Source organism: Sciurus vulgaris (assembly GCF_902686455.1).
Source record: "Sciurus vulgaris genome assembly, chromosome: 2".
NCBI classification, from domain to species: domain Eukaryota; kingdom Metazoa; phylum Chordata; class Mammalia; order Rodentia; family Sciuridae; genus Sciurus; species Sciurus vulgaris.
In genome coordinates, this window is record NC_136462.1 from 12,775,676 (window position 1) to 12,791,096 (window position 15,421).

Here is a 15,421-nt window from a genome sequence, read left to right on the forward strand (position 1 = left end):
ATCACAGATGGGCATGTGGAATGTTATAGTCACTTGGCAAAACAGTATGGCAACACCTTATCACATTAAATATCCATTACTATACTATCAAACAATTCTACTCCCAGAGAAATATAAACATACATTCACTTGGAAACGTACGCAAATATTCTCAGCATCATTATTCATAATGGCCAAAAGCTGGAAACAACCCAAATGTCTGTTGACTGGTGAATAGATAAATAAATTATAATATACATATGCCATGGAATACTATATAACAATAAAAAAGAATGAAACAGTAATAAATACAATAACAAATTAATTTCAAAAAACTATACTAAATAAAAGTTGCTATAGTTTGGATAAATGTCACTCAGAGGCCATGTATTAAAGGTTTGGTTGCCAGACTGTGGTGCAATTGGGGATGGCCAGGATGGAACCTTTAGGAGATGGGGCATAGTGGAAGGAAGTTAGATAACTGCAGGTATGCCCTTTTAGGAGCATCTCTGCTTCCCAGTTGCCACAAGGTGAGCATGTTCCTCTACTACACATTCCTACTACTCACATACCACCTTGTCACTGGCCCAGAGATAACAAGGCCAAGTGACCATGGACTAAAATCTCTAAAACCATGAGCCAAAATATACCTTTCATTCTTATAAAATGATTATCTCAAGTATTTTGCCACAGTAATGGAAAGCTGACTAACACAAAAACCAAACAGGAAATACTATATATTGAATGATTCCATTTATATGGAATTCCATGAAAGGCATCACTATAATGATAGAAAGATGATCAATGTCTTCCTGGGACTAGGGCTAGAAGGAGAGGATTGAAAGCAAAGATCACAAGCATTCTTTTTCAGGTAAAGCAACTATTCTCTGTATTGACTATGATAATGATTACATGATTCTATGTACTTAGCAAAATGAGTCACTGTGCTTTAAAAATGAATGAATTTTATTATATGCAGTTATTTCCATAATTAATGAAAAGAGGAAAAATAGCATTTTAATATGTAGGTATTTGGGCATGTGTACACTAGAAGACATAATGACAGAGTCAGATGATTGTACTTATAAATTAATACATTGGATTTATGATAAATAAGGTAAATAAAAATTGAATGCTATTGATTTTTATTTATATTTGACATTTATTTTTAAGGACTAAATAAATATATTTCTATATACAGATATAATCACCATAGATAGGCTAATTCACATGTAGACTAATAAAGGTAAATTGTATAAGCAGCTCTAAGAAAAATACAAAAGAAATTTTTTAAAAAGATTTTTATTCACTAGAGGGCTGGGATTGTAGCTCAGAGGTGGAGCGCTTGCCTAGCATGTGTGAGGCACTGGGTTCAATTCTCAGCATTGCATAGAAATAAATAAATAAATAAAATAAAGATATTGTGTCCATTTACAACTAGAAATATTTTAAAAAGAACACATTCACTAGAATGAAATCCATGCAGATGAGAAAAAAGAAAGAGGCAGCACACATGCAATGGGGAAGGCAAGGAAGAGCGCCCACAATGGAACAAAACCAAAACTGAAACCATTCCCAGGTTTCCCAGAAACACTTCCTATTTTATACACAGAACACTTCCTTAATTTATAAAAATTTTTTTTTGAAATTGCATATTGGAAGGATACGCTGTAATCGTTTCGGCAGAGCCACCACTGAATCATATCGTTAAAGCAACTTTAAAGAAAAATAAAAAATCATTTGGGCAAACAGGCAAAAAAAAAAAAAAGAAATTAAACCACTAATAAGAGAAAAAACTACAATTGTCATCAGACTTCTCACCAATTCTTCATGCCAAGAGAAAATCATATAATGAACTTAAGACATTCAAGTAAAGGAAGTACAAAGTCAAGGATTTTTATATCTTCCCAAACTGATCTTCAAGTACAAAGCTGCAAACAAATCATTATAAATTTGCTGAAATGCTGGGAATGTTGAATTTGTGAGTCCTTCCTAAGGAATCTATTAGAAAAGGAGATTCAGACAACCAAAAAGAGCAAGAGCGAGCAGCATGAGGGGTGAGTTTTAAACATAATTGTATAAACATTAACATAATTGTGGGAAAAGCCAATCCATGCTTATAAGAGAGAGCATACAACAGACATGGTACAATTGTAAAAATGGAGGAGTGTGGGGAATAAGTAGTGCATATGGATGCGACTGCCTAATAGGTATGAAATGAAAATAAAGGAACATTACTTTTTTTCAGAGACTGGGATGGAAGGAGGGGAAGGACAACAAGAGGATATAAGCTAACCCCGATATTGTTCAATGTAAGGAACCAATTGGTCCAAAAAATAAGTGAACTAATGGTATTATAGAAAGGCATTAGTATAAAGTTAATGAACAGAAAAAATGAGCAAATTAAACCCATTGCATAATGAAAGAGCTTAGATATAAAAGACATAAAGATAAACAGTATGATAGAACTAAGGCCAAACATATTAATCATATCAATAGATGTAAATGGGCTTAACTCACCTATTGAAAGAAAAGGATTTTCAGTTTGGCTAATAAAGCAAAATCCAACACTATGCAGAATACAAGAGACACACCTAAAACAAAGAGATTCAAAAGAGTTAAAAATAAAAGGATGAAGAAAGATATATCAGGCAAACACAAATAAAAGAAAACAGGGGTTATAATCTTGATCTCTGACAAGGTGGAATTCAAATCAAAAAGCATTACACAGATAAAGAGGTACACTTCCTAGTGCTTATGGCTCAATTCACAATGAAACTATTAGTTATTAACATTTATGCACCCAGTAACAGGGTAAAAACTTCCATTAAGCACCACCCCCAGAAGACACAAGGGGACACAGAAACACTAGCAAAGAGACTTTAACAGACGTCCCACATTTCAAGATCAAGTGGACTAAACTACTAAAGGTACAGAAGAACTGAACAACATAAATAAGGTATCTATTATAGATACCTATCAAACTATGATAACATTGCATTAATAATGGAGACTACAACTTCAAGTACACAACTTCAAGTTCACAAAAACTGAAGAAATCTCAGGACAGTGAAAACCTCCAAGTTTTCAAGAATAAAAACAATATACAGCATCTTCAGAACATAATGCAGTAAAATTGAAATTGATAACAAAATTTTTTAAATGTCCTTCCATGTGGAAATTTAAACACTCCCAAACAACTCTTGGGTCAAAAGTAAAATGCAAAATTCATCACAGAATGTCTTGAAAAGAGTGATAATAAAGGCTGACATTACTAGAAAATCTGTAGGTTACCACCAAAGGAAGTATCAAAGAAAAATATATTGCTTGAAATGCCTGTATGAATAAAAATTTCAATAAATTAACAGCCAACTCAAAAACTTAGAAAAGAAACACTATAATAACACAAAGAATCAGAAAAAAAAATCAGGATTTAATAATAAAAGCTGAAATTAATTTACTCCCCCAAGAAAAAAACACAGTAGACATTATAAATAAAAAACAAAAAACAGCTCCTTCTTGGAAAAGAAATCAACAAAACAGACAAACCACTAACTAACCCAATAAAAGACAGAAGGGGCCCAGCAAAGAAAGCACAAATATGTGACATCAAACACAACATTAGAAATGATAAGGAGAAAATCAACATCAAATAAAGTTTTATTTCAATTTCTAAGAACTTCATAATTCTATGTATATTTGAAATTTTATATGAAATGCATAATTTTTTTAGAGAAATAAAGCTTACCAAATTTGACCCCAGGAGAAACAAAAAATTACTAGATTGAACAAATGTCATAGAACAAATACAGAAAGAAGTTAAAGACTTTTACTGCAAAAAAAGTACTGGGTCAGACTAGTTCAGAATGGAACTCTAACAAACTTTAAAGATAGATAATCCCAATTCTACTTTATACCAGAGTAAGGAAAGAAAACTTTCAGACTTACTTTGTATAATATGTAAAATAAACATTGTTTCCAAATTCTGAATAGAATTCATCCCAACGATATACCTCCCCCCAAAAACCTATGAATCTATCTAACTTACTAGTAGCAATACAAAATGTCTTCAGCAAAATGTGACAAAATCCAGTCTTGGGTATTAACAAGGTTAAGAGAAGAAATCATATGGTCTCCATACATGGAGAAAATGAATTTGATTCAACATCCATTCAGGTAAAAAAAAAAGAAAGCAGAAACAAAAATTTTAAAAACAATAAAAGAGGATTTGATGGATGGATAATTCCTTCACATTATTCCACTCAAAAGAATATTTACTTAAGAGAGAATACCAGAGGTGTTCCTAGTAAAGGTAAAAGCAAAACAAGAGCACCTACCCTCTGCTGTATTTAACATTGGTAGAGATATTTGCCAATGCAATTAGAAAAAAGAAAGCAATTAGAGGCATAAAAATTGAATAGAAAAGAAAGGATAAAACTATTTTCTATTCACAGACATATAATTATATATCTCGAAAACCCAAAAAAAGATCAAAAATGACTATAAAAAAATTTAGTAAAGTAAGCTTAAAATATTGGCACACAAAAATCAATAGTCTTAATGTATAAAATTAAAAGATAAAACTGAAAAGACACATCCCAATTATGATAACAAGAAAGATAAAGTACTAAGCATAAGTTCAATAAGACATTCCAAAATATATATGACCAAAAAAATTTTTTTTCTGGTACTGGTGCAGTCATTTTTATTTTTTATTTTGAAATAGGGTCTCACTCAGTTTCCCAGGCTAGCCTCAAATTTGTGGTCCTCCCACCTCAGTCTCCCAAGTAGCTGGAATTACAGGTATATGTCACCTTGCCCAGCTATGTGACAAAACTTTACCTCTGCAAAGGCACAGACTTGAACAAATGAAAAGATATATCATGTTATCAGACAGTACAATTCAATATCATAAAGATGTCAGTTCTCCCTAAATAAGGTATTTTATAAATGTAATGTATGTAATATGTTAGTAACCCCATGAAGCTTTTTTTTGAGCTATGCAACTCAATTATCAAATTAATTTAGAAGAATTTGAAAGAGAAAGCCAGAAAAACTTGAAAATTAAGAATAGTGAATGAGAAAGGGGACAGTCAAAATTCTCTACAAAAAAAAATTTAGCCTTCAGTTTAAACAAAAGAAGAAGGAGGAGGAGAAGGAAGAGGAGGAGAATCATGCCAAGTTCATTACAATATCCTATTGTTTTAGAGATCTTGACAGGGTATCAAAGAAAAGCTGAAAAGTACATACAATTCTGCAAAATCAAATGCCCTTGGAGACTCACCAGGAAGCTCCTCCAGAGCCTAATTCAGTGCCTGACACATTGAAGACACCCAAAAAGAATTGGTTGAATAAGTGAATAGATCTGTAATTAGTGAAACTGCCACATCTAAAATGTATTGATTAATGACTCAGAGTCAACTTGAACCAAATTGTTTAATGCCATGTCACAGGGTTTTTGTGCTGCTTTTTTCCTCATCATATTTATTTTGGATACTTCATATAGGAATGCATATTATTTTGATAGTTGATACTAAATTCATGGAAGGATGGCTAATACATTGGAGAGATAATCAGTCATAACAGTGAAAAACACTAATAAGATAAAATTTAATAAGGTTCATAATTAATTGAATTGAGCCCCCCAACCCCAATTATATATTCAATTCCTAACTCCAGGTAACTGTAAACAGAACCTTAATTGGAAATAGGGTCTTCACAGATGTAATCAGTTAAGATGAAGTCAAACTGGATTAAGGTGGGATCTAAATCAAATAACCGGAGTGTGTTTATAACAGAAAGAAAAGAAGATTTGGAAACAAACACAGGCTCTATGTAGACAGAGGCAGTGACTGGAGGGATGCAGCAAGCCAAGGAATTCCTCAGACTCCTGACCCACCAGAAGCCAAAAGAGGTGAGAAGGACTGGACCCTGGAGCCTTCCGAGAGGGCACTGTTCTGCTCACACCTGACTCTGGATTTTCAGTTCTGTTGTTTTAGTTGACCAGTTTGTAGTAACTTGTTACAGCAGCCCTAGGAGACTAATATACAGCTAAATAACTTATCTTTCAACTGCACAGATAGAGGATAAAGGAAAACTGCAGCTATTCCTATGGAACAGACCTGGCAGTTGGAGAGGGCCAGCAGCTCAATATTATAGAGAGAGCCAAAGGAATACTTAAATTCTGAAATAAAAATCCCTGAACTCAGCACTAGCTAGGGTACATAGAAAGTAGTGAGTCTTTAAACAAGTGTCACATTTGAAGGAGGTCATAAGAAAGAACTGGAATGCATTTTTAAATAGTGATGCAAAAAGGTAAGTGTCTAGAAATTTCGTCATATTATTATAAAACATTATCAAGCAATCACTCTACATATATTTAAAATATTACCATCAAGGAAAAGCTCTCGCAACTACCAAAAAGAAGTTCTAATATGGGTTCAAGGTAATGGGAAGTTACTGACGTGTTTTAAAGAGAAGAATGACATGATGGTTTCTGTATTTTAGATACATCATTTGGAAAGATATGTGAGGACAGAAGCAGACTCAGATGCTTACTAGAGATGATAAACCCCATAATTAGGTTGATGATGGTAAGAATAAATAACAAGTGAGATATCCAAGGAGTATTTAAGAGATAGAACCATAGTACTAAGGTAACAACACTTGTCTCTCAAAGCTATTATGAGAATGAATTTTTATATACCAAAGTGCCTAGCACAGAATAGGTACAAATAAATGTCTAAACTCTCCTTCTTGGAAAGCTTAAGAGTCAAATATATATAATTTTGACATACCACTTTGGTTATATGATTATTAATTATTATCTATTTTTACTTCTGAGGCAAGATCATTTTTTCTTAAACTAAAAATAACATTATATATACACAAATGTATATATCCATTCAATTTTACCTGTGTGTGAGTCTAAACCTCTAGGACCTATAAAAATGAAAGATACCTCAAAATGCTGAATACCACTCCAACTTTAATTCCACATCAAATATTTAGTAAGACTCACATAATAATCAATATACTGCCTGGGAACACTGTTCTTGAAAAGTCCAGAAAGTGAGAAAAAAAAGACAAAAATAGAACATATGGTCTGAAAGAAGATAAAAATCCTAAATAAAATGACTGCTTTCTATACTTCAGAAAACTAGTTCAATAAGAACACATTTTGCTTACTATACTTTTCAATGCAGTAAACATTTCACTTCTAAGTCAGTATATGTGTTCACTTATACAAAACTCCCATATCTTTTCAGAATACAAGAAATAAATGCACATGAATCTCCAACACAACACTCCTGCAAAACAAGAGTCCCAACTCAAATCTTATTTATTGGTTGAGTAATCAATACATAAAACTTGAATAGCATCCAAGCAAAACTACATCCCAAAGAGTTTCTGACTTCAAATGTAAAGCTGCTTTACCTTAAGAAATAACAGTCATCTGTGTGCTAAGTTTGCCTACCAACTGGGAATCATAATTATTATGCTGAACATAATATAAGGAAAATTTAGCTAATTAGAAAGAATCAAAACCACAATGACTGTTCGGGAAAACTGTGGCTTGTTACGTAAATACTATAACATTTGATTTAGCAAACATATTTTAAGTACTTTTGATAACTATAGCTTTATCTCCCTATAAATCCGTTTGAAAAGCATCCATTTTATACAACGTTCACATTGTATGGGATGTAGAACTTCACATAACAAAAATGTAAAATCTTCAAATTAATGATATCCAAAAACTTGATTATGTAAATCTTCCCTATAAAAGATATTTCAGGAGCTGGGGATATAACTCAGTTGGTAGAGTGCTTGCCTTGCAAGGCCCTGGGTTCACTTCCCAGCACCGGAAAAAAAAAAAAAAAAAAAAAAAGATATTTCACCACCCTCAATCAATTTTATTCACTCAAGGAATTTTTGTGCAAACTATGCACCAGGCAATGGATTGCATTCTGGAGCTACAATGTGAACAATAACACAATCTACACAAAAATTAAATTGAGGCAACTAACAAGAAAGCTAATTATTGAAATACATTTGTGAACACACAAGTAAGGCATAGGGGAAAGCAGCAATTAGGCAGGGATTCCAAGCTAAACACTGAGCAGTAAGTAGGCATGGGACAAGCACAGAAGAGGGCAATGGAGGGAAAGAAAGCATTTCAGGCAAAAAAGCACGGAGCACTGGACGAACTGAAAAAATGGTCCACTGTAACCAGAGCAGGGCAGATCAAGTTGGAAGGGTTAGAATCAACAGGGTATGATATATTGAAAAGTTATGGCAATTATTACAAATTTAGGGAGACTCCAAGTTTTTTTACTTGGAAAATGATCGTGCCATCCACTGAAATGAGTAAAACAAAAAGAAGTTTCGACCTGGGACATAAGACAATGAATTTGGATTTATTGGGGATAAGATCTAGATAGAGATAGAGGCTTCTAGTTCCAGAGAACAAGAAAACTGTATTGAGAGGTTGTGAGTTCAATAGCCAGCCCCAAAACAAAACAAAAACAAACAAAAATGAAAATTATACTGGGAAATCATCCACATAGAACTGATAACTGATACCATGCAAGTGAATGAACATCAAGTCTGTGGAATTAAAAAGAGACAGGACAAATGATGGAAACTTGAGTGAACACAATTTTTAAAAATCGGGAAGAAAGAGCCCTCAGGAGGAACAGTCAGAAAAGGAAAGTATAAATAAGGAATACAGCAACTAGTGTCAAATGATACAAAGAAATCATGCAAGACAAAGGCTGACCACCATTGTTCCTTTTGCAACCACAGACAAGTTAAGGGCCATACTCTAATTTTTTGCATATATTAATAAAATTAGAGTTTCTTCTAAAAGAAGATAACAATGTACTTTTCTACTGTAGTAATATTACCACAAAATGTGCAAAAAAACAAAAACAAAAACAATCGATTTTTCCAGTGTGGTCCTCAAGTACGCTGCGGGAGGCGGGCAAGTTCATCTTCAAATCATGATAATTAGGAATATTCTTAAAAGTGTCTCTAATGTAATCAAAAAGATTTTCAGTTACTGAGATAAAGATATGGAGTTGGGTGAATACACTAAAAATATTATACATTCTTATTTCTATAATTAGTTGTTACCCAAATTATCAACAGATTGATTACAAATTTGATAAATATTTTGATGGATATTTATATAAAAATGTATATTTAACAACTGCCACACTGTCTTCACAATACAAAATGTGATGGATAAGCAGTTCATGTCTTAGAAATGTTCTGTTTAGGGGATTGGCCAGTCCCCTATGAGGCATATCAAGCCCAGGAACTGCCAGGCAGGCATACCCTCCCACCCTGAGAGCTAGAGAAAAGGCCTAGAGTCAAGGAAGAATAACAGTCCATATACCATTTAAATAACATCATGGCTACTTCTTGTTCTGTTACATTCTGAAAGGTTCAATCTAAACTTTAATCATTATCCCCATTTTGGCAATAAGCACATGATTTTATTCTTGATGATGATAATACAGCCTACATCTATTAACTTCACATTATGTGTGAGGATTCCCTGGTAAGCACTTTTCATGGATCACCTCATTTAATCTTCACAAAAATGATTACTAACCCCATTTTATTGATGATGCAATCAGTGCTTAGACAAGTTAAATTATCTTGTTCAAGGTCACAGAGCTTGCAGCAGGCAGAGCCAGGATTCAAACCCAGACAAACTGATTCTAGAACCTCAACTCTTAACTTCTGCCGTCACACAAAGCAGAGCTTTATTTGAAAGAGCACTTCCAAAATACTCCGGATTGGTCAGTTTTAAGTCTTAGAAAACAGAGAAAGTTGGGGGAGGGGAGTGACTCCTCTTTAGAATCCCAAATAAAAGAAACCATAAATTCTTATTTTTATTATACCAAATTCTATGTCAACTATATAAACATTTTCACCATAATGAACTTTGACTGCTATAAAAAGAATCATCTGGAGGAAAAAGAATTTAACTCTTGTGTAATGGCCTGAGAAATTGCTAAGATTTCCCCTCCTGTTATGAGGCTCTGCAGATAGCACTGAAAACAGACTAAATGTTTAAAAACAGCCTCCAAACTATATCTTTGCTAAAACTAGTCTGTCTCTTGTCATTATTACTTATCTCATAAGAGAAAATGCCACCATATAAAAATAAAATTCATTTTTCATTTCTCTGTGATACATGACTCTTTAAAGTTAAGTCACATAATCTGTTCAGGTTGAAATGCAAGTACTTCCTCTTGCTGGTTCAACCAAACTATGTCTACTTCCTGCACCAGTGAAATCTTTGCCTACATCAAGAGGCTCCAAGAAAAGAGTAATAAAAAATAATATCTTGATATTATATTAAATCTAATTCTTGGTAAAGAGAAGAGCGCTCTGTGTAGGGTGTGTGGAATCGAGATGTGTGCGGTGCGGACTTACTTTTTGTCTCTTTTCCATACAGGAATTTTTTTTTTTTTTTTTTTTATGGCACTGTGGATTTAACCGAGGGGCTCTTTGTCGCCGAGCCATATCTTCGGTCCTTTATTTTGTTTTACTTTATTTTGATTTTTATTTATTAAAAAAATTTTGTGGGGGTGGAGGGAAGAAAAAAATAACAATGAATCAAGCAACATTGCCCTATGTAAATTTATGATTTTTAATAAAAAATTTTTGTGGGCTCCCCAGCCCCCAAAATGTAGCTCAGTTGGTAGCGTGCTTGCCACGTAAGCACAAGGCCCTGGGTTCCATCCCCAGCACCGAAAAAAAAAAAAAAAAAAAAAAAAAAAAAAAAAATCTAATTCTTCCCCTTTGGTCCATAGTACTGAGCATGCTCCTGAATGCAGAGGAGAAAAGAACTCTCAGGTCTATTCTCTTCCCTTTTAGTGATCTTCACACTCAATAGAAGAGAAAAATCTCATGGCCCTCCCTTCTCTTTCTCCTTCCCCCTAGCCATATTCCTACCAAGTCCAACAATAAACTACTACCAATATGCAACTTCTCTTTAGTAAAAAAGTATTTCTTCTTCCTGAACATTAACTATGCACCTTTTCGTGCTTATGCTCTATTTTCAGATACGTAATGTGCACTGGAGTGTCACTCATGTCAGTACACATAAGAGGGAAAGAAAAAATTCCTAACTTTTCTTCACTCCAAATCAAAATGCCTAAAAACACCCAAAGCCTCCTTATCCTTTTCATAGCCTCCTCCCATTTACCTCTTTTGCCCTCCAAAACACTTAGGACTAAACAAAGATGACTACTATTTATTCCATACTTTATAGATGGAAATTCTGAGGCACAAAACTATTAAGTTAATTGCCCTATGTGTCGCAGTTAATCAGAAGGGCATGCAAAGCTCAAATCCACATTGTAGTTCCAAATACAGTGTCTTTCATCCTCTACAGATGAAAACATCTGTTTTATAAACAAGTCTAAAATAGTTATTTAAGCCCGCAAATTGCACTACACAAGCAAGTCCCCATGTAGATTTTATTCATCCTGGAATTCACTGCCCAGGAAAGAGTCAAAACAAACCACCCAGTGCATGTCAAAAAATACTAAGGAAGGGAGAACAGTAAGAGGGCAGTAATACTCACTGGCTTTAACCTGAAATTCCTTATGTAATATGCAAGAGTAAAATCAAATGGCAGGTGGTGGTGTTTTTTTAACAACCATACCATAATAAAATCCTTAAGGTTATGACATTCTCCAGTGGGTAGTTCTACACTGATTCCGACTATGTTACCATTACTCAAAACAGAATGCATCCAATTTTTTTTGAAAGCTTCTGTAGAAGCAGAATTTCATTGTCAGGGTAGATTTAACTTTCAGAAACAGGCAAAAAATAATCACAAAAGAGTTCCTTAACAATTTAGAAGAGACTGACTTTCTAAATGGAAAATACTTGTCAGGGTCATGGCCATCATTAATTGAGTATATGCTATGTGCTGGGCCTACTACACCTCTTGTGTGTGTTCTCTCATTTATAATCACAATAACCCCATTAGCATTATTACCCCTTACAGATAAGGAAATAAGATTCAGAGAGGTCAATTATTTTGCGCAAGGTCAAAGAAAGGCAGAACTAGGATTCAAATGAGGATCTTCCAGATTCCAAAAACAATATAAAGAGGTGAAAGCACTGCTAGGTGGGCAGCACAATTCCTAAACAACCATCGGTCTGAGAATTCTGAGTCTTCAGACCATTCAGTCTGTCTGGTGAATAAGTGACATGATGCATTTTATAATATATAAGATATTGTTCCCAAAAGAGACTACTATTTTATGAATGTCATAAAATGGCTTTAATAATCATTCCAAAGAAGAATTATGAAGACTCTCAAGTAGGGAAAGCATTATCAACATGAGTGTTTACTGCTTTGGAAGAAACAAGAGTCATTTAAGACAAATAAGTTTTGGTATATTTGTTCAACTCATTACTTAATAAAAACATCTTTTTTTTTCCAACCAGAAGTTGAAGCCCCTGAATCCCTCAAGTGCATTCAGGAAAATGATTCACATTTATCAACCTACCAAGTACATGCCCAGGGCCTATTTGTGCGCACTGCAATAAGACAGACTGTAGGGACCGTCTTAGAAACTTACTCAGTCCATAAGGAGTAGCAGATCGTTTCCAACCAAGTACACAGTTAACATTACTGGGACAGCAAAATTTCTCCTATGCTATATGTTAGAGTTTGTGTAAGCTGCCCTACAAAGGAAGCCTGCTCTTGGAAAAATAATTAGATCCATTAGATCATTTTCCCAGCGCCCCTTGCACTTTCTTGTAAGCACCGCATGGTTGTGGTTACTTTTAGCACTAGTGTTGGTATTCATGAGTTAATTTTCCTTATACTAAATTCAGAATTCTGCCTGGTTCCCTGTTCCCTCCCTCCCCCTTCTCTCCTTTCTTGCCTCTTCAACCCGAAGTGGAAACTGCAGACTCAAACTCCCCGATGGCTCCAGCACCAAGAACTGGGCATGCTCAGAAGGCCAGGCAGGCTTTGGGTTGCAACTGACAGTTCCCCGCCCCTGATTTGCCGCTGCCCCCTTCCCCCACTCCAACAGAGATACTGAAATGTTTATCTAAAAGATACGAAGCCTCTTTTTCCCAAGAATGACCCCATTTTAATTTCATTTCGCAGGGTCTCTTAGTCTTGCGAAACCACCACAAGCCTGGGAAGACCGCATTATTTTTCAGCACCGGGGACAGCGCCGCGCTGCCAACAACGTCCACCCTCCCCCACCTCCTCTTCCACCCCCACCCCCCACCCGCCCCAACCTCAGCCCCCACCCCCGCACCAGCACAATGCCAAGGTCTCCCAGCAGCCGCAAACGCCGCGACTGCGATAGCTCCCGCCGGGGGCCGGGCCGGAGTGCCGGGCCGGCTGCTACTTACACTGCTCCGCTTTGGTGGACATGGTGCTGTCCAGATGGAAAGGCTTTGCCCCAAAATCTGTGTCGTGTGAGCTCCCTCGCTCCGCCAGCGATGTTGCGAGGAAAAGAGCGCATACCCCCCACCCCCCACCCCCTCGCTTTCCCCCTCCCTTAGGCCCGTGTCGCTACCATTCGGACAAAACGCACATCAAATTGCAGAATTCGGTCCCGGAAGGTTAGGAAATCGCCCCCGGAGAAATGGGTGGGATTTAATAGGCGGCCAAAGGCTTCCTGTCCGTCCCCTCCTGGAGCTGCCCGCGTTGATGTGGGCGGGGAGACCGAAAGGAGAGAGCAAGCTGCGGCTCCTGGTGAAATGGGAAAATGGGCTCGACCGGGGGAGGAGTATTTCCATTCATAAGGCGCACGGAGGGGACGGGTGTTTCCCAGAGAAAAGCCTCTTAAAGTGCCGGAGTCCCCGACCATTTGGATCTCCCATTGGCGTGCTCCGGGCCTGTAAATCCTGCTCCCCGAGCAGCCCCCAGTGCCTCAACGCGGTGACCGGAGAGGGACACAGGTGCGTCCCAGGCTTCGTCTCAACCTCCGGGAGGAAGGAGAGGGAGGCGGATCCGGGGCGGGCTGGAGAGAGCCGGGGCCGGAGGGCGACGAGGATGCTCTGAGGACCGCGAGGAAGGAAATGCAGAAGTAACCCTTAGCATGGCTTCCCGGCGTGCTGCGGTCCGTGCCCTCTGCCTCCCCTGGCGGATGGGCTCTCCTGCTGATGATTAAGGATGGGAGGTCCCACTGCCAGGGGCTGTAAGGAGATTGAGAAGTGGGGGCTGGAGAAGGAGGCGATTTCCACGGATGGTGAAGCTGGAAAGACCACAGAGAAGGAAGATGAAAGACTGGAGACAGGAAGAACCCAGGTGTGCTCCCAAGCAAACGTCCAGTCTAAACCCCGGCACGTTAGGAAGCCCCTCTGCTGGGGAATGGAAGCCAATAGAAATGAAGGCAATAGAAAAGGGCATCATGCATATTAACAGAAAGATGCCAAAGAGTCTGTGACAAAGTGGAGAGGCATTCTCAACCTGGATTTGGAGTCAGGAATAACCAGATTGAAGACCCAGTTCAGCATTTACTTCTCCAGAACTAATCTTTTAATCTCCCTAAACCTCAGGTTCTTTATCTATACAATGGGAACAATAAAATCTGCCCTGTCACCCAAAGACTTATAGGGCAGGTCAAATAGGATAATAGAGGTGAAAGTCCCCTTAAAATTAAAGTACTCTCCAGTTGCCAACCAGTGTGAGCATTCTTCATTCAAATAGTTAAGTTTGTGAAGCCAAGGAACAATGATTATAACAAGCTGATTAAGCGAAAGCTCTAGGAATTATAAATTCATCAGTGATTTTTAATGTTTCCTAGATCGATATTTTTCCATCTCACCAAAAAAGAATGATCTGTATTTTAGGGAAAAGAACATTAAGTTCTGTATGATATGTACAGAATTCTCAGATTAAAGTCTTTGACAATTATGAAAAAATATGAACTAATATCAAGAAAAAATGTTTCTGAGTAACCAGGAAAAAAGCCCTCAAATAACAGGAAAGTTGTCCATTATGATGAAGTTTTATTATGATGAAACAGTTGCCCAGTTTCATGGTATTGCAAAAATGTTCATCAGGGAGTAGGATTTGACTCTTTTAGGTATATAAATGATTGGACCTTGCCACCCCACGCTTAGAATGCCAGACTGGCTGGTGGGCTATCATCCTGTACCACAGTTCATTCCCTAAACCCCCTATACCACACCCAAAAAAAGAAGTTCAGGTTTTCAGTCAAAGATAAATGATTCTGTGAAGAGCAATGATGGAGAATTAATCTTGGATAAAAATAAATAGGAATCATTCTGAAGAAAATATGAATATAATGAACATTTCTGAGAAGATGATAAACATTTTGTGTGATTAAAAGAAAGCTCGAGGATTTATTCAGAAATTTCTGGGAAGCTTGAAGCTTTGATAAAGAAAACAGTAATTGAATTTTTTTAAGTGTCC

At 36.6% G+C, this 15,421-nt stretch overlaps 1 protein-coding gene across 1 annotated transcript in view; it reads right to left on the bottom strand.

Annotated features, from left to right (window-relative positions):
- UNC79 (unc-79 homolog, NALCN channel complex subunit) overlaps positions 1–13,492 on the bottom strand; it is a 258,705-nt gene extending 245,213 nt beyond the window's left edge. The window contains 1 exon segment of the mRNA XM_079130155.1: positions 13,390–13,492. Coding sequence (XP_078986281.1) covers positions 13,390–13,411 — 22 coding nt within the window. The 5' untranslated portion in view covers positions 13,412–13,492.
- Between the last annotated feature and the right edge of the window lie 1,929 nt (positions 13,493–15,421).